At 42.6% G+C, this 25,810-nt stretch overlaps 1 protein-coding gene across 1 annotated transcript in view; it reads left to right on the top strand.

The window, feature by feature from the left end:
- The window catches only part of LOC149460579 (uncharacterized), a 186,419-nt gene that overhangs the window by 40,954 nt on the left and 119,655 nt on the right, over positions 1-25,810 (top strand). Inside the window, exons 5-9 of the mRNA XM_089679463.1 lie at positions 6,809-6,855; positions 7,822-7,915; positions 10,672-10,711; positions 11,730-11,834; positions 24,616-24,713. Coding sequence (XP_089535589.1) covers positions 6,809-6,855; positions 7,822-7,915; positions 10,672-10,711; positions 11,730-11,834; positions 24,616-24,713 — 384 coding nt within the window. The remainder of the gene's footprint in view (positions 1-6,808; positions 6,856-7,821; positions 7,916-10,671; positions 10,712-11,729; positions 11,835-24,615; positions 24,714-25,810) is intronic.

Raw genomic sequence — 25,810 nt, 5'->3', positions numbered from 1 at the left:
GCAGATATCATATTTAAAGCTGGAATACATTACATTTTTGGGAGGTTAGATAGACTTTATTTTTTAGCCAAGAACATGCAAAAACAATTGCAGCAAAAGGCAGCAAAACAGATGCTGAAAAAGCACAATATCACATGAATTTTTACAAGGCAAAGTGTGAATCTGGCCTTATAGATACATTCCCATCAATGCTTATAAGTATGATCTGTCAATAAAAAGAGACATGGGGAAGATTGCTAAAACCGCAGTGCGAAAAGTCTGGTGCAGCTTTGCATAGAAACCAATCAGCTTCCAGGTTTTATTGTCAAAGCTTAAAGTATTACTAAACCCAGGACCCTGCATTCACTATATCTGGTCTCGCACAGTACACAGAACAAGGAAGTGCAATTTTTTTGTAAATATAAACTGCTAAATACCTTTTTTCATCAGCTTTTAGAGCAGTCTTGTGACATCTATCAGTGTCCAGCCGAGCACTGGTTAAAGCTTGCAGAAGGAGTTTTCATTTTACTCTAGGAGGATGTAGAACCCCTGATCTCTGTCTGAACAGTGCTGATTGGCCCTGTGTTGATCACATGCATTTTCGCTAGGAAAAAAAATGTCTCTATCAATACACACCAAACTGAGTATGTGCAGAGTGACTCCTAACCTCTGTTCTATCGGGAGATATTTAGGGGACAATGAAAGAAGGGGAAAATCAAAGAAGAGAGGATCAAACAGTGTTTTTACACAATGCAGAGGATTAACCCCTAAGTGAGTATAACAAGCATGCTTTACTGCATATACAGACTGATTTTACTGTTGTGGGTTTAGTAACACTTTATATTCAAATATTATTTATTGAAAGGTTTTTGAAACATACAGAAAAGAAAAACATGGTAAATGAGAATATAAAGTTCACTTAGGAAATCATAGAACACACAAATGTAACTAGGCGTGAAGGATCCCCACCAATAGGCCGGGGATATTTTAGATTCCAGGTGTTACATGAGAGGTATGCTCATTTTCGAGTGAACCTTTCTCGAGGTAAATAGGTTTTAATTAAAGAAGAGATAGGAATTGGGAAGGGGGAAGGAAACAGGAGGGGGCGGCGCAAAGGAATACTCGTTTTATCTATAAGATCGGGTCGTAGTAGTAATCATTTTACGGAGCAGTTTGGATGTTTTAACCATCGAGACCATTGAGCTGTAAATTTGTGGGAAGGTGAGTTGTGGAAGGCTATTCTTCTTTCCATTTCACATTGGAGATTTAGGTCTTGAAAGAGGCGAGACAGAAGGGTGGTAGTGTTAGAGCGCCATAATCTGGTAATGTTGATTTTTGCAGCTGCTAAAGTATGTAGAATGATGGTCCGTGAATTTATGGGGAATTTATCTATGCCAATGTGTAGGAGAGCCAAAGCGGGGTTTGGAGTAACTAACGTATCTGTAATTGAGGATAGTATTTTAAAGACTTTGTTCCAGTAAGATTTATTGACTTACAGTTCCAAAGTATATGGAAAAGTGAACCAGCCTCTCCGCAATGTCTCCAGCAAGCTCGCGAATGTTGTGGGTAAAATAATGATAGCTTAGTAGGGGTCATATACCATTCGTGTGGAATTTTTAAATATGTTTCCCAGTGGGAGGAACATTTCGAGGCCTTGTAGGTAATAGTAAATGTTTTTTCCCATATATTTGGGGAAAAGGATTGGTGTAAGTTTTTCTCCCAGTTGGTTAAGGAAGACGTGTACGTTACGAATTGCTTTTCGATTATAAAGGTGTAGAATGTGGAAATTCCTTTCTTTGGGTAGGTGGTTCTATGAAAGAAATGATTAACCGGTGCAGGGATTTCCATGATAAGTGGGATATTAGTTTTGCATAGCGCATGGGCTATGCGGATATAGGTAAATTGTTCGTTGTCAGGAAGGTGGAATTTATTTTGGGTGATGTGGAAGGAATCTAATGTGTCTGAGGTGTATATGTCTTGAATATGGAGTATGCCAAGGACCGTCCATGTTCTTAAGTTTAAATGGGGGATGAGGTGTAGAAGAGATGATAGTGGGGTGAGAGTTTGGACATTGTGGTTCCCCGATTTGTTATAGTCAATAAAGTCATACCAGGCTGTTAAGGAGGCCTGAATACATGGATGCTTGTGGTGCATTTGATTCTGAGCGGTGCGGGGTAGAAACAGTATGTCCGTTAAAACATGTGGATGGTACAAAGATGTTTCCATGGTGGTCCATATTTTTTCAGGGGAAGGGTGCCACCAGAAGAAGAGCTGGTCCAGTAGAACAGCTTGGTAGTAGGATTTCACATGTGGAAGGCCTGCTCCCCTTCTGGAGGTAGGGCGTATTAGTAGATTTGTGGTGCATCTAGGCTTTTTTAAGTTCCATAAGAATTTGTTTAATATCGCCTGGAGTTTGGTGAAAAAAGAGTAGGGGACTGGAATAGGTAGTATTCAAAAAATGTAAAGTATTTTAGGAAGTATACACATTTTCAGGGTTGCTATTCTACCTAGTGTCGATAGAGTAGTAGTGCGAAGGCTTTTGAGATCTTGTGGGATAGTTTCGAGAAGCGGTCTGTAGTTAACTGTGTAGAGTTGGCTAGTATATGCAGTGAGTTTAATCCCCAAATATGGGATGCTGTAGTTTTCCCAAGTAAAGGGGAACTGTTTACAAAGTAATTCTTGGGTTAAGGGCGGTGTGAATAGGTTTAAAATTGATGATTAAGTTTATAGTATGAAACCGCTGAATAATCACTAATATGTGTACGTATCGTCTGAAGAGATTTATGTGGATTTGTGACTATCAGTATGATGTCATCTGCAAAGAGACTGATTTTGTGTTCGGTAGAATGATATTCGACTCCCGTGTACTTTCGGTCATTTCTGAGCTTGATCGCTAGTGGTTCTATTAGTAAGGCGAAGATTAGGGGGGATAAGGGGCACCCTTGTCTGGTTCCATTTAATATGGAGAAGGGTTGTGAAAGTGTGCCGTTAGTTAATACTCTAGCAGATGGTTGGGAGTAAAGGGCGAGAATCGCCGATAGTATCCAGCCAGTAATGCCAAATTTTTGTAGTGTAAGTGTCATGAATTGCCAGTGAATCCTGTCGAAAGCCTTTTCCGCATCTAGTGATAAAAGGAGAGAGGGACGTCTATCAGTTTCTAGGTGGTGCAGAAGAGATATTATTCGTCTGGTAGCATCTGGGGCCTGTCTACCGGGTATAAAACCAACTTGATCTGGGTGTATCAGTTTAGGCAGATAAGGGAGCAGTCTTTGGGCAATTAACTTGGCGTATATTTTTATGTCTGTGTTGATTAACGAGATTGGTCTGTAATTTTGAGTGAGTTGTGGGTCTTTACCCGGTTTCGGGATAGTGGTGATTATCGACTGCAACATGTCAGAAGGGAATTTACCGTTAGACGCAGCGTGATTATAAAGGGCAGATAAGTGTGACTTAAGGTCGGGTGCAAATGTTTTGTAGAATTCATTAGTAAATCCATCGTTCCCTGGCGATTTGTTTAAGGGTAAAGTAGAGATAACTTTTTCAATTTCTGCAGATGAGAATGGCGCCGATAGAGATTCAAGTTGAGAAGGGGTGATATGGGCGAGATTGGAGTTATGTAGGAAACCTTCAATGGTGGAAGTCGTGGGTTGGGTTGTATTTGGATCGTTTTTTATATTATATAGCTTTTGATAGTATGTTGCAAAAGCATTGGTTATATCTTGCGGGTTTGTAAGAGGTGAGCGCGTGGTCGGGTGTTGTAGCGTAGATATTTTGGTCTTGAGTCATTTTTGTTTAATGATCTTAGCAAGAAGAGAACTTGCTTTATTTCCTAATGCATAAAATTTGGTCTTCGTTTTTTGGAGATTGGTGTCGTATAAGTGGAGTAAAAGGTTGCGCAGTTTGTTTCTTTCTTGGTTTAGGGTCGCGGAGGTGGAGGAGTTAGGGTTATTTTTGTTGAGTTCTTCATTTAATTTAATGGAGGTTAGGAGTTGGTCAATTTGTTGGGAGCGCTGTTTTTTTATACGCAAATTTAATTGTATGAGGATACCTCTCATGTAGGCCTTGTAGGTTTGCCAGAGTGTGGTGATTGAGATGTCCGGGGTGGTGTTGGTAGCAAAAAATAAATTGTGTGCTTCTAAAATATGCTTCTGATTGTCCGGGAATTTTAGGAGTGACGAATTAAGTCTCCAGATCGGCGGAAGTGCCGAACGTCTATCATCATCTAAGGATAGGCTGATTGGAGCCTGATCTGACCAAGAAATGATGCCAATGTTCGATGAGGTCGCTTGTTGTAGTGTCCATTTATCGGTGATAAACATATCTATCCTTGAGTAGGAAAGATGTGCGGGGGAGTAGTAAGTGTAGTCTCTCTCGGAGCCGTGGTGGCATCTCCAAATGTCATATAAGTCGTGGTCGTGTAGAAATTGATTGAAGGTATATTTAGTAGGTTGTTTCTTGGAGGATGAATCAACAAGTGGGTTGCTCATAACGTTGAGATCTCCACCAATTATGAGTCTGCCTTGTTTATGGGTAGAGATAGTTTTGTATAGTTTCCGATAGAATTGTAATTGGTTGTTGTTCGGGCCATAGACATTCACCAATGTGTGAGTTATGTCATTGATCTGACAGATGAGGATGTGAAAGCGTCCAAGTGGGTCGGCTATTTGTAAGATAATGCGGAAAGGGAGGGAATCGCTAATGGCTGTGATGACTCCATTTTTCTTCTTGGGGTTGGTTGACATAAATACTTGTGAAAAGTGGTGGAGGTGTAGCTTAGGTGCTTTTTCAGTGGCGAAATGGGTTTCTTGTATGAAGAAAATGTCAGCTTGAGATTTCCGGGTTTCTTTAAGGAGTAGTGATCTCTTAAAAGGGCAGTTTAGGCCTCTGACGTTGAGAGATGTTATATTAATCATTTGTAAGGAATTATTCGTTGAAAGTATAGCGTCGGGTTGTTGTTTAAGAGGGTCAAGACTCGGTAAGCTCCTAGGAATGGAAATTGGTAGTATACTTGTGGTACCAGTATGGCTCGAATAGGGGCTATGGAAATGTGGTTCCATGTAGACTCTAGGAATGCGAGTGTAGAGGTAAGGAGGAGTAGTCGATGGTGCCGTAAAAGAAGGGAGGTGGAGACAAACAAGGTAATAAAAACAGTTCTGCAGAAAAAGCAGGTAGGCCAAGTAGCCAACAGCGCTACTTTAGAATTGAGGGGTAGAAATGGGCTTTGACCACGGAGAGGGTCATGCCAAACAAAAATAAGTAGAATAGTCATTTTCAAATGAGGGCCGATCGCCAGACATTTGGACATTAATCATAGGCCCCTAGGGGGGTAGGACAGGTGTCTGCACCTGAAATGCGTCATGTAGTCGCTCAGGTTGCTTCCATGTGTTGGACAGAGTTAGGAATATTGTCCTGTGTATCTGTAGGAAGAATGTTCCATGTTTTAAGCAGATCAATGCCTGCTTCCAGGTTCTTAACTGTGAATATTCTGCCTTGTCGCCGCACTATTAGTTTGGTTGGGAAACCCCATTGGTATGCTATACCATGATTTCTTAGGGCCTTGGTGATGGAAATCATTTTCTTCCTATTGAGCGTGGTTTTGGATAGGTCCGCGTAGAGGCGGAGATTTGCGTGTGATGGCGGGAGAGGAGGCATGTTTCTGACCGTCGTCATAATTCTTTCCTTTACGTGGTAGAAGTGTACTCTGATTAGTACAACTCTTGGGATAGAAGCTGACAAAAACGCTGGCTTGGGCAACCGGTGGGCTCAGTCAATCGCAAGCTCTATGTCCGGGAGTGTTGGGAGGAGTAGTTTGACGTATTGTTGTATGTAGGGAAGTAGAGTCTCGCTCGTTACTGATTCAGGGATCCCTCTAATTTTAATGTTATTGCGTCGTGAGCGATCTTCCAAGTCGGCTAATTTTAGGTTAATTTGTTCGATGTCAGACGAGTGATCCGCATGAGCGTCAATCAAATCATTGTGGGCTGTTATTATGTCACCCAAGCTGTTTTCAATGTGACCTATTCTGCGCTCTTGGTGCTGTACCGCGTTAGAAATTTGGTTTAAAGATGTAAGTATGTCGTTTTGCAGGGATTGACGCAAGGACGTCAGCGTGTGCTTCATCGTCACCTCTGTGAGCGGTTGGTCGGTTGCAGGGAATGCCCCTATGTCAGGGAGGTCTATAGTAGGGGATGAAGGCAGATAATTTATGGCTTGGCAGGGAGGGTCGTGGTCCTGGTCCAGACGAGGTCTGGATTTGGCAGGGCTGCTAGTCGTGGGGGATAAGGGGGGTGACAACTCACCAGGGTCCCCTGGATACAGTGATGCCTGGAGCCTCGGGTCTCTGTGCTGGGCTCTGTATTCCTCCTCCTCGTGCCTGCTGTCTCCTCTCCCATTGCTGCTGCGGCCGCCATCTTGGCTTCCCAGGGCAGGGAAGAAGTTAGTTAGCTTCCCGGGGTGATCCGGGGCTCTCCTCCTGCGGGGCATGGCTGCTGAGGTGCGGGCAGGTGTCAGGATGGTCGTGGGGTGATTTGTTACCCCCGGAGCCGGTGAGTGCCGGTTTACTGCTGGCGGGTGGATGGAGCGGGTCTTAATACGCGTCCATCGCGTGGCCGGCCGCGCATGCGCCCTCTTTAGTAACACTTTAATTGAACAATCTGAGGTTAGAAGCTGATTGGGTAATATGCACAGCTGCACCAGATTCTGAGTGCTCCAGTTTTAGTAACTCTCCCCCTATATTGCCTGCGGTTGTAGACTTTGTTCCAGTTTAATATATTTATTATACAGAGAGTTCTAATGTGTATATAAATATATATTTTTTTCTTTTTAACAGGTAACTCTGACCTCTTCTCAGGAAATATAACAACAGAGGTGAAAGAGGTAATCACTGAATAGTCATTAAAATGGACCTATCACTTTAATATTTCTTCATGGTAAAGTGCTTATAAACCCTTAAATATAGCCAGTGAAGTGATTACCCTCAGGTAATACACAGAGATTAAACAAATCCTCCTATATAAGTTGTACCTGTTTATCTGCAATCATCTCTTTTCCTTATCTGTTCAAAGTCCAGAATTTACACAGCTTTTTGGAGCTTCCATAGGCAGGGGGCAGGGATCTGGTGTCACACACAGCCATACTTTGGGCTTGCTATATACAGGAGTTTTGTTTCAATATAATATTGAATCTGGGACAGTTAAAAAAACACAGCAATTATTATATTATTCTTTTTTTTTAATTTCTATAAAGCAACATGTAGGGAAATACACATTAATTACCCAACAGATTGATGAATTTCCCTTTAGCAATGGCTTTGAGAAAGATGCTATTGTTGCCTGCAATCGAGTGATGAGGATGTATACAAGAATAGTTATGATAGAAATATTTAGTGTTTGTTCTTTAAAATCTGTTTTACGTGTTAAATAAAGCTTTCTATATACAGTATATAGATCTTCCAATAGATTTAGATTTTTGAAATACATTAAAATACAATGAAAACATTAAACTATTATGGAGTGAGCTAAAGAGCATTTTTTTAGTTGTATGTTCCATGCTTTTTATCCTGAGGTTCCTTCATGTGGGGATTGATTGATTAGGCATTCTGCCCTTAGTTTATAAAATATTCAGGGGCCTGCTGTGTGTTTTGCCACACTGGTTCAGACAACAAGGGGGCAGCACCATAGGAAAAAGCAAAATAAATTCGAGCAGGTTTGTTGCTGGCAAACTAGAGTTGCTAGTGCACCATAGACCTATGTATTTTTTTTTAGCAAGACAAAGCCTTTACTGTATGTTCCTAAAACTATTCTACATTTGGCTGCACTATTCTGACATATCTTTGTCTCACAGGAAAGTGGTTTGGCTGTCCATATGCTCATCACTGCAGTTTGTGTATCAGTAATCGTACTAGTTGTGGCATCCCTGCTCATTCTAAAGTGCAGAGGTAAGTGCTGCCATAGCTCAAGAGTATCCACACCTTATACAAAGCAGAGCCCATCAGTTTTTGAGTACTATAAACACATAGCTGTTTTCCTAATTCATTAAATTGAGCGAGGACCTGTCTATCAGTGGGCCAGGGTCCTACTTTCAGTAGGTCATCTGTTTTGTGCCAACATCCCTTTTCTGCCCAAATTTCTGCCCATTTAGCTTCCAAAAGTTAGTATCACATTTATAAGATCAACCCAGTGGTATACAAAGTCAAAAAATGGCCCCTGTGCAAGCAAAATGTTAGGTCTCTGGCCAACTACAAACTGTTATTCACTGTGCATAGATAGATAGGTAGCATGATGATATCATGGACTATTTCATGGCTGTAGTAGACAGTCTGGTTACTGAACATTCCCATCACTTCCAGTCAAGAGAAAATGGCAGAAGCAGTCTGCATGTCTCAGAACCGGTTAGGTAGGGTGATAGAGATGCTTGCTGCCCCAAACAACTTTAATTTTAGAAAAACAGGAGCACGGTTAGGACATCTTAAAGAGCCATGAAGAATGCACCCCTGCTTCCTGTCCTAGAAATGTGTGGCGACCAGGTCCACATGAAGGTCTCAAGCCCACATCTAGTATAACAGGGCACATACTGTACATTACTGCTGCTCAAGGTGGAGAGACTCCCCAATCTCCAAGAACAACTCCTCCCATAGGTGCCAGCCAAGCTCATGTGCTGTTTCGATGAAAGCAAAAAGGTGAGATCGGTGGCACTCTAAAAAATCCACTTTATTGAGCTAGTATAAAAACCAATACAGGCAGTAGACATACAGTGTGAGACTGGCAGGTAAATGCGTTTCATGCTAAGGACAGCACTTGTTCATTACCCAATGGACCCATGTACAAAGTGTTGATTTTAAACATTGACAGCAGCTGTTCCTCCTAATCAACTCTGGGTCCACCTCCTGCTACACCAGACCAAAACAAATATAAAGATGGCTCTAAAACTGACAGCTTCCACATCCCCAAAGTGCCCAAACCCCACACACTAACCCAAAGGATACATACAGGAGTTACCGCATCACACAATGGGTATGACAGAAGTGAAAACAAAATAAATTGTGAGTAGAAGAAAAATTAAATAAACATATCATGAAAAAGGAACACCTCACCATGCACTGATATGTGTACAAACAATCCGAATCATAGTATAGTAAAGACCAATAAAGAGGCCAATGAGACAGTGAAGTGGGCAGAGACATCAAAATAGATGAAAAAAACAAACATTTTAAAGAATGCCAATAATCAGTATGTGTGCAAAAGCTTATATAGCAGACACTATCGAAGCATATTCAAGCTGGTGGAGGGAAGGACAGCAAAAGAAAGAAAAAGGATGATAAAAACAAAGAAAAGGAGGGGAGGGGGGAGAAGGAAGGAAGAAGGAAGGGAGAAAGAAAGGGAAAGGGAGACAGCCATTGCTGAGCAAAGAAGTCACTCATAAAAATGGGTAAGATCCCATTCAAAATTCAAAGCATTAGGGATACGTGTACACAAATAAAAAATCCAAAAGACTTCACGTATACATAGCAATCTGAAGCCATCTGCCCCCCAGGAGACCTGTCCACCCTCTCAATGTCCTGTATGTTTAAAGCACTAAGATCACCTCCATGAACACTGTTAAAACAATTAGCAACATTGGCAGAGTGGTTCCTTTGTATATCATAAACATGGTCATGGAGGTGACCTTCTAGTCATTCTACCAACATATTGCACTTGGCAGATTCCACATGTAATCAAGTATATAAGCTGCTTGGTATTTCAGTTGATGAAACCTTTTATCTTGTAAACCTTACCACTAACTGTGGATTTAAATTCCTCCCCTGTTCTTATACAAGGACAACCGTCTATACCACACCTGTAATTACCCTTGAAATTCAGCCACGTTCTCTGGATCTTCTGGGAGGAGAAATAGCTAGAAGACAAAGCATTACCTAAAGTGGGTGCAAGTCGGGAAACTATTCTAGTGCCATGGCACAATATTTGGATGTATGCTGCCTCCGGTTACACTGCTGTCCTACCCAATGTCTATGTTGGCTATGCACAAGTCCAACCCTGGTCAGAACCGGTAGCACAGTGGCTAAATGGTTAGCACATCCGCCTGGCAGTGCTAGGGTTGTTAATTTGAATCCCAACCTCGGCACCACCTGCCTGGAGTTTGAATGTTCTTCCTGTGCCTGAGTGGGTTTCCTCCAGGTACTCCAGTTTCCTCCCACACTCCAAAGACATGCTGGTAGGTTAATTGGCTCCTGTCTAAATTGGCCCTAGTATGTGTATGTATGAATGCAAGTTAGGGACCTTAGATTATATGTCTCTTGAGGGTTAGGGACTGATGTGAATGTACAATATATATGTAAAGTGCTGTGTAAATTTACAGTGCTATATAAGTACCTAAAATAAATAATAAATAAATAAACTGACATACATGTATTGCAATGCCTTCTTGGTTTCTAAATCATCATGACTGTCATCCAAATCCTTGTTTCACTACTTTCTGAGTCACTGAGCTGGAAGATGTATGTAGTCAGGGGCTTCTAGGCTTCTAACCTAATTATTTGAAACTGCCAATAGTCATTCTAGCAGAGCTGCAGATTTGGAATATGTTCCTACAACATTATGATAGGTATAACAATACATACTGTTCCTCTTAATGGCTTTAAAATGCTAAAAAAAATTATACGTCTAAATGTTCCCCGATTCCTGTTTCTTAATCCAGGTAAAGAAAGAGGACGCTATCTTTTTGGCTTAGATCCCAAGTAAGTATAAAATTAATATAATATTTAGCAGTTTATATTTACTAAAATAATTGCATTTCCATGTGTGTACTGTGGGAGACCAGATATAGTGAATGCAGGGTCCTGGGTTTAGTAACACTAACATTTTCAATAAAGCTACAGTACACCTACATGACACATATACATAGTTTTGTGCTCCTGGGCCTTTAAGAACAACATGATACTTTAATGTCAGTGGTCTCCAGAGGTTTGTGATACCATACCATTATTTTTCAAAGATTTGGCCACTACAGCTGCTGTGAATCTATAGGCAATAATGTGATGTTATCTAGATGAAGGTGGCCACAGTCAGGAAGTTGCCTCAATGACCCATACGCCCTTTGGAACCATCCTGGCTGTAGCTTGCAACATAATCAATGAGCAGGAGTGGGTAGAAAGGGAGAATGGTATGACCATAAAAAGATTTTCCAGAACTTTGGAAAATCTATATGGACAATAAAAAGTTGAGACTGAAAATGAGTTTCTGAATTTCTACACTCCAGACTTCAAAAGACTGCTAAAGAGAATATTAGTTATAAGAAAAATCTTCCATAAGATTATATGTACATATTTTATGCATGGTCTTTACCTGTAAAAGCCTCTCTTGTCTAGACATTCAAAAGTCCTGAGACTGCCATCTTGGATTAACAGCCCAAAGACTCAGAGTTGTCACTCAAGAGACACCTCTTTGCTCCTCCACCCGCAACTACAAAAATGGTTATGTGAGGGGAGCAGCGGGGGAGCCTGGCCAGCACAGACAGTAGACACTATGACATGAAATGTGGGAGGAGGCTGTCTTAGGGAGGAGGAGGCTGTCCTGAGGAATTAACTCTTCCTGGAATATTCAAATTTGCAAGCAAGTACAGAAACACATTGCTATTGAACAAAAATAATTTATGGAAAGGAAAAACTTTGCCAATAATCATTTAAAAAACTTGATTTTTCTGCATTTGTCTGCAATTTTTTTCATTCTGTCTTTTTCTCTGTATCTTCTTCCCAGTTTGGAGCTGGTCAACCATGCCGAAGCTCCATTGTCAGAAACAGACATTGAAATTTCACAGACAGTCACACTTGAAGTGGATAAAGTAGAAGCTGACAAACCTACATTTTAAAAGCAAGGGACAACTAACAAAACTAAAGATGAATTTCTGCATTCCACGCTTTTCAGCCAAGGAGAAGGATTTGTTTAGTTAATTGTACAAGTTACAGCCAAGTGTTAAAATTGAAGACTCTTTCCAAATTATTGTGTTACCCATCACAGCTAGGTTCCAACTTCTGTCTTCTAGTACAGGAAAATAGATGAAGCATGAACTGGTCCCATCTGATGATGGAAGCTGGTCTTCACATCTACTCAAGGAGTGGTCTTCAAAAATATCTTAATTTTTCCTGTCTTTTCATCTTCAGGCTCTGCTTTTGGTCAAAGATTCTTTGTACTCCTCTTTGCTAATTGATTGGGTTTATCCTAAAATCTGAAATCTAAGTATGATCTTTATTGCATAGTTACCTTGGTCCAACTTGGGCCAATGTAAGTATGCATATCTCATACCTGATGATCTGCTGGGCAGGCTGACAATCACTGTAGAAGTTGCTGCTACTACAGTGATCACTGCAATCTTCTGTGCAAGGGGCTTCCCTTCGGCATAGTGACCACAGGGAGATGCTCGCTTGGCACTGCTGCCATTCTCAAAATGCCTTTTTAAGGGTATAGTCTTATGGTAATAATTCTTCACATACAGTTTAATTGATAGACAGTATCACTATTATCCTGTGGAGGTCATCTCTGAAAGTCCAATGCAGGGTCTCCTCCTCCCCATCATTTTACCCAACCCACCTTTCCCCTTGCGGTTCCCCACATGTACAGTATATTAGGCTTCATTATGTAACATATGTCTTCAGACCAGTCACATGACACACTGGGGGAGATTTACTAAATCTGGAGCACTCAAAATCTGGTGCAGCTGTGCATGGTAGCCAATCAGCTTCTAACTTCAGCTTGTTAAAATAAGCTTTGGCAATAAAACCTGAAAGCTGATTGGTTTCTATGCACAGCTGCACCAGATTATGCCCTGTCCAGTTTTAGTGAATAACCCCCATTAGGTCCTCTCTCCCTCAATGGGGGCCAGTCTCTGTAATATTACAGGGTCAAGGCAGGGGTGCCATTTACTTTAGGGACTGAGTCCATGACATCCTTCACTAACCGTACATCCTCAGTCTTCCAGGTTGAATGGAACCGGCTGTCATATAACCCAAAAGACTGAGTGGAAAAAAATAACTGCATTGGAATGGAGGTGAGTCTTGTAGGCAGATCTTTTTTTTAATGTTTTTAAGCTGCTAAGCACCATTTGAAGAAAAAAAAGAACAGCTGGGAAATGGGATTTATTAATGTGACTAAATATTAGTGACAACTCACCTTGTACAGTACACCTAGGACAATGTACTCCCTAAGGCTAGGTGAACACCTATGCAGGTTGCATTTGAGCCATTTCTGCATTGCATTTTGCATTGCGTTTTGAGTTTTTGCATTTGCATTTTTGATGCATTTTGTGTTTTTTTCTTTTTAATTTTTTAAAATGTTCTTGTTGCTAGGCAGATTTAAAACACAATACACAGCAAAAACACTGCAAAATTGCAGCAAAAATGCTTCAAGGCTTCCAAATTTGAAGGTCCTTCAGAATTCTAAAGCTGGCCATTGACAGTTACAAACAGATTTCCACAAAAGCAAGGTGGATGGAGGAATCCCTTTCACTGAAACATTGTATTCTGACAATGGCTCCCGCTACTGTCAGATTACACTGATCAGTGCTGGAGCTGACTGGCTGCAAGCCGCTGGTCAAAAGACATGCAAACATGTACTGGGGGGAGGGTATTGTTTGCATTGTTTACTCCCACTGATGCACAGATGCCAGGACAATTTCTACTCCTAATATCCCCCTAAAATCTGAAGGACAGTAAAGTCATACATTTAGAAAGTTTAGAGACCCCTGCTGTAGATGGATGGATGAAGAGGATGGAGGAGTTGGAGGTATTGCCCCAAGCTTGTTAAAGATCAGGATCTGGAGCAGGAGGACAATAGATATGTCAGGAATAATATGTAACTCATTAGCTTTAATTTTTGAATGTACCAATTTGCATTGGAGACCTTCATAGTGTGTGTGTAGCATTGTACGTTGCTTGACTACTGTATGTTTTTTCTTGTATTTCTTTTTTTATCTGTTTGGTTTAACAGAATTGTAAAATCTTTTGCACAAAAATTCTGGTTAAAACAAAAAATAAAGAAAGTAGTCAGCAAGGAGTTCTTTGACCATATATGGTAAATGTACCAAAACAACGGGCCAAATGTTTTTATACATGTCAAAAATGTCCTTATTGCCTTCTCGTATTCCTTTAAGGGACTGTTGGTGGTTCACTATTCTGTATTATATAAGGTGTCACTTGTTATGTCACTTCACCATCTGCCAGCTGAATATTTCCAGTTCTTCAAGGTAAAGGGGGGCTCAAATGCAGCCCCAATGTATCCAAAGGGCCGTATATAGTATTTATTACATGTAATGTTACAGAAAACTACCACAGATTGGAGTTCCAGGAGGAAATGGTCAGAGATTTTTCTTCAAGAGTGTTTGGAGACTGAAGTCATGCTATAGGGGACTGCCAGAGACTGACTAGGGACATGTTGCAGGGAATCACTAGACCTTACTACTATTAAGAACCCCTTTACAATGCTGACTCTATTGACTGCTGGAGCCCAAGGGCCACACTTTGGACACCAAATGGCTGCATGTGGCCCTCGAACTGCAGGTTTGACACCAGGGCACTAATATGACAACACAGTGGCTAAATGGTTAGCAATTCCGCCTGGCAGTAATAGGGTCATTGGTTCTGATCCCAACCACTGCACCACTGCACCACCTGCCTGGAGTTTGCATGTTCTCCCTGTGCCTACGTGGGTTTCCTCCGGGTACTCCGGTTTCCTCCAACTTTCCAAGACATGCTGGTAGGTTAATTGGTTCCTGTCTAAATTGGCCCTAGTTTGTATGAATGTGAGGTGCGTAATATGATGGCGCTATATAAGTACCTGTAATAAATAGATATTGAGCTGTCTTATGTTTTGTTACATTTCTGAAGTAATGTAGCAAATGTCAGGTTTATAACAAAGTAATATGCTGTTTCATTCAGTTTGCAACAGTCAGTTCATTTTAAAGATACATTTTCAGGTGATTTTACTTTGCAGTCAATAAGCAATAAGGGAGTTGATAACTTGATAGCACTGGGCACTGCCATGACAATGTCTCTCCTCCTCAGCCCGGATAGATGGTACTTACCCCCATTCCAGCTTAGAGGTTGCACCAGCATTGTCTACTGATGTACATATTTTTGCTTACTTTTATCATTTGATTTTATATTTGTGATAACGAACTAACTCAAAAAATAAAATTAAACTTGTTTTCGGATTATCTTCTGTTACTTATTCTCTTTTGGTATTATTTATTGTGAAAACATTTTGCTGCACTACATGGCACAGCTCATCATCTAGTGTGGATTTGTGAAATGATACATTTATTACAACATTATATGGCGACATTTCAAGGGTCAGCAGACGTCTCTTCATGACACTTTTTGTAAAAGTTAATCAGCTCATGTTTTGAACATTCCCCCTTACATCATGGTCCACAGCATTCCCCTTTACATTAGAGTTACCCTCTACATCAGGATCCACAAACTTCCCCTTTGCACTATAAGAGGAGATCCTGCAAACTCTGATGTGAGGGGGAATTATGTGGACTCTTGTGTAAGGGAGGGGGAGCGGGTGACCAGAGACCCCCTTACATCAGAGTTCCTCTTTACATCATGGTCTGCAGTGCTCCACTTTACATCAAGAGTCCACAGTGTTCACTTTTATACCAGTGTCTGCAGAGTTCCCCCTTACATTATAAAGGGGGACCCTGTGGACTCTTACTGTATATATAGGGGAACTCTGTGGCCTCTAATGCAAAGGAAAACTTTATGCACTGTGATGAAAAGGGGAACTCTGTGGACTATGATGTAAGAGGGAACTCTGTGGATTCTTGTGTATGGGGGGAGGGGGTGCTGGTGACCAGAGACCCCCTTACATCAGAGTTTCCCTATAACACCAGAGTCAACAGCATTCCCCCTTACATAAGAGTCTTCAGAGTTCTCCTTTACATCACACTGCAGAGTTTCCCCTTGCATGAGAGTCCACGGTGTTCCCTTTTACATAGGGGTCCGCAGAGTTCCCCCTTGCACTGTAAAGGGGAACCCTGTAGACTGATGTACGGGTGAACTCAGTGCTTAGTTATATTAACCTGACCTTCGTGTAAAAGGAGAAATATGTTTTCTGCCTTTTTGTTATACCTTAAAGACATTGCTAATAGCACTAGCTACATGTTTGCAACTTAAATCTTGATATCTACACTGAAAACAGTGCAAGCAGGGATTAGACACCAGAGGAATATGTCTCTGCTCTTCATATGGGTAAAATCACTGCCCTAATGACTGCCACCCTGCTGACCCCTGTACACTGCCCCACTGACCTTCACCCTGCTGACCCCTGTACACTGCCCCACTGACCTTCACCCTACTGACCCCTGTACACTGCCCCACTGACCTTCACCCTACTGACCCCTGTACACTGCCCCACTGACCTTCACCCTACTGACCCCTGTACACTGCCCCACTGACCTTCACCCTGCTGACCCCTGTACACTGCCCCACTGACCTTCACCCTACTGACCCCTGTACACTGCCCCACTGACCTTCACCCTACTGACCCCTGTACACTGCCCCACTGACCTTCACCCTACTGACCCCTGTACACTGCCCCACTGGCCTTCACCCTGTTGACCCCTGTACACTGCCCCATTAACCTTCACCCTGCTGACCTCTGTACACTGCCCCACTGACCTTCACCCTGCTGACCTCTGTACACTGCTCCACTGACCTTCTCCCTGCTGACCTCTGTACACTGCCCCACTGACCTTCACCCTACTGACCTCTGTGCACTGCCCCACTGACCTTCACCCTACTGACCCCTGTACACTGCCCCACTGACCTTCACCCTTCTGACCCCTGTACACTGCCCCACTGACCTTCACCCTGCTGACCCCTGTACACTGCCCCACTGACCTCTGTACACTGCCCCGCTGACCTTCACCCTACTGACCCCTGTACACTGCCCCACTGACCGTTACCCTACTAACCCCTGTACAGTGCCCCACTGACCTTCACCCTACTGACCCCTGTACAGTGCCCCACTGACCTTCACCCTGTTGACCCCTGTACACTGCCCCACTGACCTTCACCCTGTTGACCCCTGTACACTGCCCCACTGACCTTCACCCTACTGACCCCTGTACACTGCCCCACTGACCTTCACCCTACTGACCCCTGTACACTGCCCCACTGGCCTTCACCCTGTTGACCCCTGTACACTGCCCCATTGACCTTCACCCTGCTGACCTCTGTACACTGCCCCACTGACCTTCACCCTGCTGACCTCTGTACACTGCTCCACTGACCTTCTCCCTGCTGACCTCTGTACACTGCCCCACTGACCTTCACCCTACTGACCTCTGTGCACTGCCCCACTGACCTTCACCCTTCTGACCCCTGTACACTGCCCCACTGACCTTCACCCTGCTGACCCCTGTACACTGCCCCACTGACCTCTGTACACTGCCCCGCTGACCTTCACCCTACTGACCCCTGTACACTGCCCCACTGACCGTTACCCTACTAACCCCTGTACAGTGCCCCACTGACCTTCACCCTACTGACCCCTGTACAGTGCCCCACTGACCTTCACCCTGTTGACCCCTGTACACTGCCCCACTGACCTTCACCCTGTTGACCCCTGTACACTGCCCCACTGACCTCTGTACACTGCCCCACTGACCTTCACCCTACTGACCCCTGTACACTGCCCCACTGACCGTCACCCTACTGACCCCTGTACAGTGCCCCACTGACCGTCACCCTACTGACCCCTGTACAGTGCCCTACTGACCTTAACCCTACTGACCCCTGTACAGTGCCCTACTGACCTTAACCCTGTTGACCCCTGTACACTGCCCCACTGACCTTCACCCTGCTGACCCCTGTACACCGCCCCACTGACCTTCATCCTACTGACCCCTGTACACTGCCCCACTGACCTTCACCCTGCTGACCCCTGTACACTGCCCCACTGACCGTCACCCTACGGACCCCTGTACAGTGCCCCACTGACCTTCACCCTACTGACCCCTGTACAGTGCCCCACTGACCTTCACCCTGTTGGGCCCTGTACACTGCCCCACTGACCTTCACCCTTCTGACCTCTACACTGCCCCACTGACCTTCACCCTGCTGACCTCTGTACACTGCCCCACTGACCTTCACCCTGCTGACCTCTGTACACTGCCCCACTGACCTTCACCCTGCTGACCTCTGTACACTGCCTCACTGACCTTCACCCTGCTGACCTCTGTACACTGCCCCACTGACCGTCACCCTGCTGACCTTCATCCTACTGACCCCTGTACACTGCCCCACTGACCTTCACCCTACTGACCTCTGTACACTGCCCCACTGACCTTCACCCTTCTGACCCCTGTACACTGCCCCACTGACCTTCACCCTGCTGAGCTCTGTACATGGCCCCACTGACCTTCATCCTACTGACCTCTGTACACTGCCCTGCTGACTCCCCTTCCTCTGTCCTGTTGACTTCTATAATATGCCCTATAAATTCCTAACCTCTGTACACGCCCTACACACTCATGACCCCTGTACTCAACCTGAAACTGCTGGCCCCTGTATTTTGCCCTACAAGCTACTGGCCCTGCACACTGCCCTACATCCTATTACTGTATGTACTGAGGCCCTGCTAGCTAATTTCTTTTATTTAAAAAGGGCTCCACACCCCAACGATCTCTATTCTCCTCCATGTTGTCCAGGTAGGTCTCCACCTCTCAGAATTTGGAAACCATGAGAGGTTATCAAGTGACCAAGAGAGGAGATGTAGATAGAGAAGAGAAGGGGTCTGAGGACAGAGCCTTGGGAGGCAAGTGGAGAGGAGTTGGAGGCAACACTGAAGGAACACTGTGGTAGGTAGGAGAAGAACCAGGAGAGAGCAGAGTGTGGGAGGCCAGGAGGGCGGAGTTTATTGAGGAGACGCCTCAAAGCAGCAGGAAGGCCTAGTAATGAGAGGATGAAGTAGCAGCCATTGGAGTTAGCAGATAGTAAATTGTTAAAGCCGAGCTCCACCCAAAAGTGCAAGCTTTGCCTCCTCCCCTCCATTGCCATATTTGGCACTTTTTTGGAGGGCAGCAGATACCTGGTTTTGACAGGTAACCACTCCCACTTCTGGCTCAGTTCACTATGGCGAATATGATCAGCCGATTACTGGATACTGATAACTGGATCAATCTGGTTGGACCATTGTAATTAGACCAATCTGATCAGCTAATGTATTGTACCAATATGATTGGACCAAACTGGTCGGACGATTTGATTGGACCAATCTGGTCAGCCGATTCGGTCGACGGATGAGATTGGTCCAATCACATTGGCTGATTTGGTTGGTCCAAATTGATCAGCCCATTTTATTGGTCCAATTAAATAAAAAAAAAATTTGATTGGAGCAATCTGGTCAGCCGATTTGGTCAGCCAATTTGGTTGGTCAAATTTTAGTGGTCCAATTTGATCGGCCAATTTGATTGGATTAATTTGATTGGCTGATTTGGTTGGTAAAATTTGATCAGCCAATTTGATTGGATCAACTGGCCACTTTTGTAGACTGATTTTATTGGTCCAAACTGGTCAGTCAATTTGAATTGACCAATCTTGTTAGCCAATATGATTGGACCAAGCTGGTTGGCTAATTTTATTGTACCAATTCGATTAGCTTATACTGGTTGTCTAATCAAATCGGCCAGTCAGGTTGGACCAATCAGATTGGACCAATCGAATCGGCAAATCAGATTGGACAAATCAAATCGACCAATCGCATTGGACCATCCGAATCGGCCAATCTGATTGGCCGATTTGATAGGGCAAATCTGATTGGAACAATCGAATCGACCAATCAGATTGTACCAATCAGATTGGACCAATCAAATCTGCCAATCAGATTGGAACAAATTGTACCAATCAGATTGGACCTATCAAATCGGCCAACCAGATTGTACCAATCAGACTGGACCAATTAAATCGGCCAATCAGATTGCTCTGCCAATTTGAATGGTCAGCCAATTTGATTGGATTGATCTGATCTGACGACCCAAGTGGATCATTGGCCAATTTGTTTGGCTGATCTGATTGGACTGTTCAGCCGATTTGGTCAACTTTTTTCAATCTGATTTGGTTGGACCGATTGGACTGGCTGATTTGATTGGTCCAATATGATTGGCAAGTTTGTTTGGACCCATATGATTGGCTGATTTGAGTCAATCTGATTGGCTAATTTGGTTGGCCCAATTTGATGGGACCAATCTAATCATCCGATTTGGTTGGCCCAATCAAATCAGCCAATTTGGTCAGTTGATTTAGCTGGCCCAATTTGATTGGATTGATCAGTCGATTTGGTCAAATTATTTGACTGGTCCAAATCATCCGGGCTGATAAATCAGATTGGACCAATCAAATCAGTTAACCAAATCGGCCGAACAGTCCAATCAAATCGGCCAATCAAATTGGGCCAACTAAATCGGCTGATCAAACTGGCCAATTTGATTGGACCAACCAAATTGGCCAATCAGATTGGTCCACTCAGATAATCTGATCAGATCGATCCAATCAAATTGGCTGACCAATCAATTTGGCAGAGCAAATTGGCTGATCAGATTGATCAAATCAAAGTTGGCTGACCAGATGGTCCAATCAGACTGGTCCAATCAAATTGGCCAATCATATTTGTCCGATCAAATCGGCTGATCAAATTGCACCAACCAAATCGGATCACTTTTGAGATGCGTACACGCCACCATTAGGAGGGGCCTTGGTAATGCCTAACAAAGACCTCTTACACTGCGATTCCTATAGAATGATCTCCCTGATAAATACGGATCTGAAGCTTCTCTCAAATTCTGGCCCGAGTAATCGTCGGGTGTTTACCGACCTCCAGATCCATAATAATAATGAAATGCTCCGCTACATGAAACAATTGCACAATTCCTATATATCAAAAAACAAAGTGAAAAATGAAATAAAATATAAAATATAAAATTGTTGAAAAAATGATATATAATTATATTTACCCTCCTAACGAAAACAACGAAAAATATGTGCATCTGTCACAACTTCCCGTGCAAAGACATCCTCCATCTATCTGCTCACCTCATGCAGTGTGATCTCACAGTATACAATGCTACAGTCTAACTGCACTTTTGGTCCCATATGGACTCAGAAGATCAGCTTGCTGAATGAAGACACCAAAGTAAGTTCCCTCCTGATAATCGTCTTTGTATCAGCCGTATTCCTCATTAGAAAGAACTCCACATAGTGATTTATCCTTATAAACCTTTATTCATCAATCAAACATAAGAAATACAGACACGTTCCGGAGGTGTACATTGCACCAGGTATGATGAACATCCTGTGATGTACTGATTAGAGTCCTGTACATGCTCAAAACAGACACCATCTGCCATGTAATGCAAGGCAAAGCACGGGCCCACTTATGCTATTGCCTGCTATAATGCCGCTCCAGGAGCCGTTTACAGAGTACTACAACTGCTGTCCTGATGAATGGTAACGTCGGGACGTCATCCGCACACTTCTTCCCAACGCGTTTCTTCACTAGTCACGTGACTTTAACTATTTGTGGCTTGTGGATAAATGCATCGGGAAGAAGTGTGCGGATGACGTACCATTCATTGGGACAGCAGTTCTAGTACTCTGTAAACGGCTCCTGGAGCGGCATTATAGCAGGCAATAGCATAAGTGGGCCCGTGCTTTGCCTTGCATTACATGGCAGATGGTGTCTGGTTTGAGCATGTACAGGACTCTGCTGCTGAGAGGATACTGCCATCTAATCAGTACATCACAGGATGTTCATCATACCTGGTGCAATGTACACCTCCGGAACGTGTCTGTATTTCTTATGTTTAATTGATGAATAAAAATGTAAAAGGATAAATGACTATGTTGAGTTCTTTTTAATGAGGAATATGGCTGATACAAAGATGTTTATCAGCAGGGAACTTACATATTTTTCGTTACCCAAAGGGGACACACACACACACACACACACACACACACACACACACACACACACACACACACACACACACACACACACACACACACACACACACACACACACACACACACACACACACACACACACACACACATACACACACACACACACACACACATACACACACACACACACACACACACACACACACACACCATCTTGTTTTACCTTATTCCCTTCCCTGTATGACCATCTATACTATTTTCTGGATGACTAACTGACCCGTACTCCAACTGCAATGTCTTTGTCTTCATGTTTGTTTGTGTTTTATTATGTTCCCTTGTTTCCCCTGTTATATATGATTACTGCTTTCATTTCAAGCCCATATGTGACGGAATAAAAATTTCAATAAAAAAATTGTTCAATCAAAATTGTCCAATCACATTCATCCAATCAACTGATCGATCAGATTGGTCCAACCTGATTGACAAATCTGATCGGCCAATCAAATTGGTCAAATCAAAATTGGCCAATCAGAATGGTCCAGTCAAAATCAGGTTGGTCCAATGAGATTGATACATTCAAAATCGGCTGACCAGATTGGTCCAATGAGATTGATTTCAATTAAACTCGCCTGACCAGATTGGTCCAATGAGATTGATTCCAATAAAATTGGCCGACCAGATTTGCTCAATCTGATTGACCCAATCAAAATTGGTAGATTAGATTGATCCAATCAAAATCAGCTGATTTAGATTGGTTTAATTAAAATCGGTTGATCAGTTTGGTCCAATGAAAATTGGTTGATCAGATTGGTATAATCAAAATTGGCCAATCAGTTTGGTCTAATGAAAATCGACCGATCAGATTGGTCCAATCAAAATCAGTCAATTTTGATTGGGTCGATCTGATCGACCCATTTTGACTGGACCAAGCTGATCAGCCTTGTGACAAACTAGGAGCACAGAGAGAGAGCACACGGAGACAGACTGCACGGAACCCAACGTGTGGGCGTTTATTGGGGGGGGGTTTCGGGGAACACACAATTGAACAGCTAGTCCACAGAACAACACAAGACACAGCAATACAGTAGGGGTCTCAGGGTGACAATATGGGGCAGCCAGGGGGCTGATAGTCCACCGGGTTCAATAGATCAGAGCGGCGGGACACCATAGTTTGGAGTCCCCGGGCAAGGGTTTCAGGTAGAATCAGGCTAAGTCCACACAGGATCAGCTGGATCAACACCGCGCTGAGTAACAGTCCACAATAGGGAGTTTAGACATCCAAAAGGCTGATGCGTTTCAAGGACTTGCCTCTTCCTCAGAGCCAACTGACCAAATGTCTGCTCCCTCTTTTATATGCTCACTACTAGTTAAACCAAAGGTCACATGGGCCGTCCTGGACACTCCCCTGTGCAGGTGGAGGAGTCACAGGGGCATACGACATAGTGTAAGTAAACACGAAAGGTCTATAAAAAAAAATATATATATATATATGTGTGTGTAAATAAAACCATTGAAACTAGTGACAATCATAAAATCATATGAACCATAAGAAGTGTGCACAGTGAAAAATAAATAAATGGAAAGTTACACATATATAAAAAATAATAAAAATCCTTCCCTGGTGATGCACTGCACTGCTCGCCTTTAAATAAATGGATGGATGCATGAGCAACGCTACGAAGCTGCCTAGTGCTCTGCTTGCCATAGACAACCATGGGACATGGATTTAATATAGAGAGTAGATCTGAAACCCAGCAGAGACACTTATTAATTCATAGAGATGCAGCCTACAGGGTGTGTGCCTCTCATTCTAGTATAGTCATATGATGAGACGTAGGCATGTGTGGCAATGTAGTGCACCATGGATGGATATGCATATGCAATACTATATACAAGAACAAAGGAGATAAATCACTAGTAAAACATAAATGTTGATATAAAACATAACATCTCCTTTGTTCTTGTTCACATCTCTGCGTTTTCACCTGGTGAAAGGGTCAGGGACTTTTCTGAATGCAAAACGTTGCTTTTTTTGGTTCTATAGACTTCAATGGGAAATCTGCAAAAAAGCATGTATTGCATTTTTGCAGCATTTTTGTGCGTCTTTGATTCATTTTTGATGCATTTTGCATTTAAAATCTGCCTGGCAACATGAAAAATTAAAAAAATACCAAATGCAAAACAAAAAATGTAAAAAACGCAAGTGCAAAAACGCAATGCAGAAACTCATCAAATGCAACCTGCATAGGTGTGAACCTAGACTTAGTGTGAACTTTGCGTTCATGGTGGACTATCTGAGTTTGAGTATGAATTTTTTGTGGGACTCCAATTTGATTAATATGATTTATCCACTCTTTATGAATTTATAACTAATGTGATAGTGCAACACTAATTTGGGATACCGAGTCCTATCCTGTTTCCATTATCTTGATACAGAAGGGTAAGTAAGCGTTGTCACCCTAGGTCTGGAAGTATGCTACTGGCACCAGTTGAAAATAAAGAAATAAAAAAAGCCTGAAAAGGGAAAACGAATGCAGGGTTTAGATACCCTTTAAGAGCTAATAGTATTAATATCTTAATTTCATGCATTCAAACTTGTGTCAGAGACGCATTTCTCTAACCACAAGTATATGTTTCTTAGTTATTTTCTTCCTGTGGTCACTTCCGCTATATGTGTGGTCTAGTGTACATATTGAGATAGATAAGCCAGACCTCAGGCTGGCAGCACGCAGGATGGTTTCATATTCTCATTGGATGTGCGCTCTGATCTTATTAGTCTCAGGTATGTATTCCACCTTTCTTTGCTCTACAAAGTGAGCTGAGAAAGCAGTATGAGGCCTCTTTAGCATGTAGTCTTATTAACATGAAGCAGCGTGCTAAGTGAGATATAATGTTCTTAAACTATATATGTAAACTTTAATTGTGTACCATCAGCAACTGCCATTTTTATATGCAATAATTTTTTTGTTATTTTTTCATTTTTTGTTGTTTCTCAGTGCTGCTGATCGTATACTACTTCCTTGCAAGCACTTCCTATCTACATGCACACACTCCATTGATGGTTGTATGGAATTTCACTGGAAAGTGGACGATGTTTGTGCAATGTGCATCAGTACAGACACAGACAGTAGTCTCCATTGGGAGAGCATGTGACAGGGTGACAACAAAGGAGCACAGGTGGAAGACAAAGACAGAGTGTTGTCACCCTTTAACAGGATGTAGAAGAACAAGGAGCTTTCACCAGGCTTCATTTTAATAAAAGCTGCAGATTTAACAATATTAAAAATTGCTTTTAAAATTATCTTAAAGGTTCAGTAGGCTGTAGCGATTAAGTACAGTATATGGTGCCATTCTTATGGTTAACACATTTATGCTTCTCTAACCACTTAAGCTCCAGAAGATTTTACCCTCTCCCCTTTTTCTTGTACCCCATTTTTTTCTATTTAGCACTGCGCTACTTTAACTAGTAATTGCGTGGTCATGCAATGCTGTACCCAAATGACATTTATATAATTTTTTTCACACAAATAGAGCTTTTTTTGGTGATATTTGATCACCACTGGCTTTTTATTTTTTTTTGCAATATAGACGAAAAAAAGACTAAAAATTAAAAAAATAAATTTTTACTTTCTGCTACAAAACACATTTAAAAAAACTAATCTCTTCATAAATGTTGGCCAAAATATATTGTGCTACAAGTTTTTGATAAAAAAAATCACAATAAGTGATTGTTGCTTGGTTTGTGTGAAAGTTGTAGCTCCTACAAACTATGGTATATATCAGGGACGGACTGACAACTCATTGGGCCCCAGGGCAATAGGGGATCATGGGGCCCCTGTGTCCTCGCCCACACTCAAACCACACCCAAAAAAGCCTACG

The sequence above is a fragment of the Staurois parvus genome, unplaced genomic scaffold, assembly GCF_062004578.1.
Source record: "Staurois parvus isolate SC_StPar_1 unplaced genomic scaffold, SC_StPar_1.0 ptg000225l, whole genome shotgun sequence".
NCBI classification, from domain to species: Eukaryota; Metazoa; Chordata; class Amphibia; order Anura; family Ranidae; genus Staurois; species Staurois parvus.
This window is presented reverse-complemented; position numbering and strand designations above follow the sequence as displayed.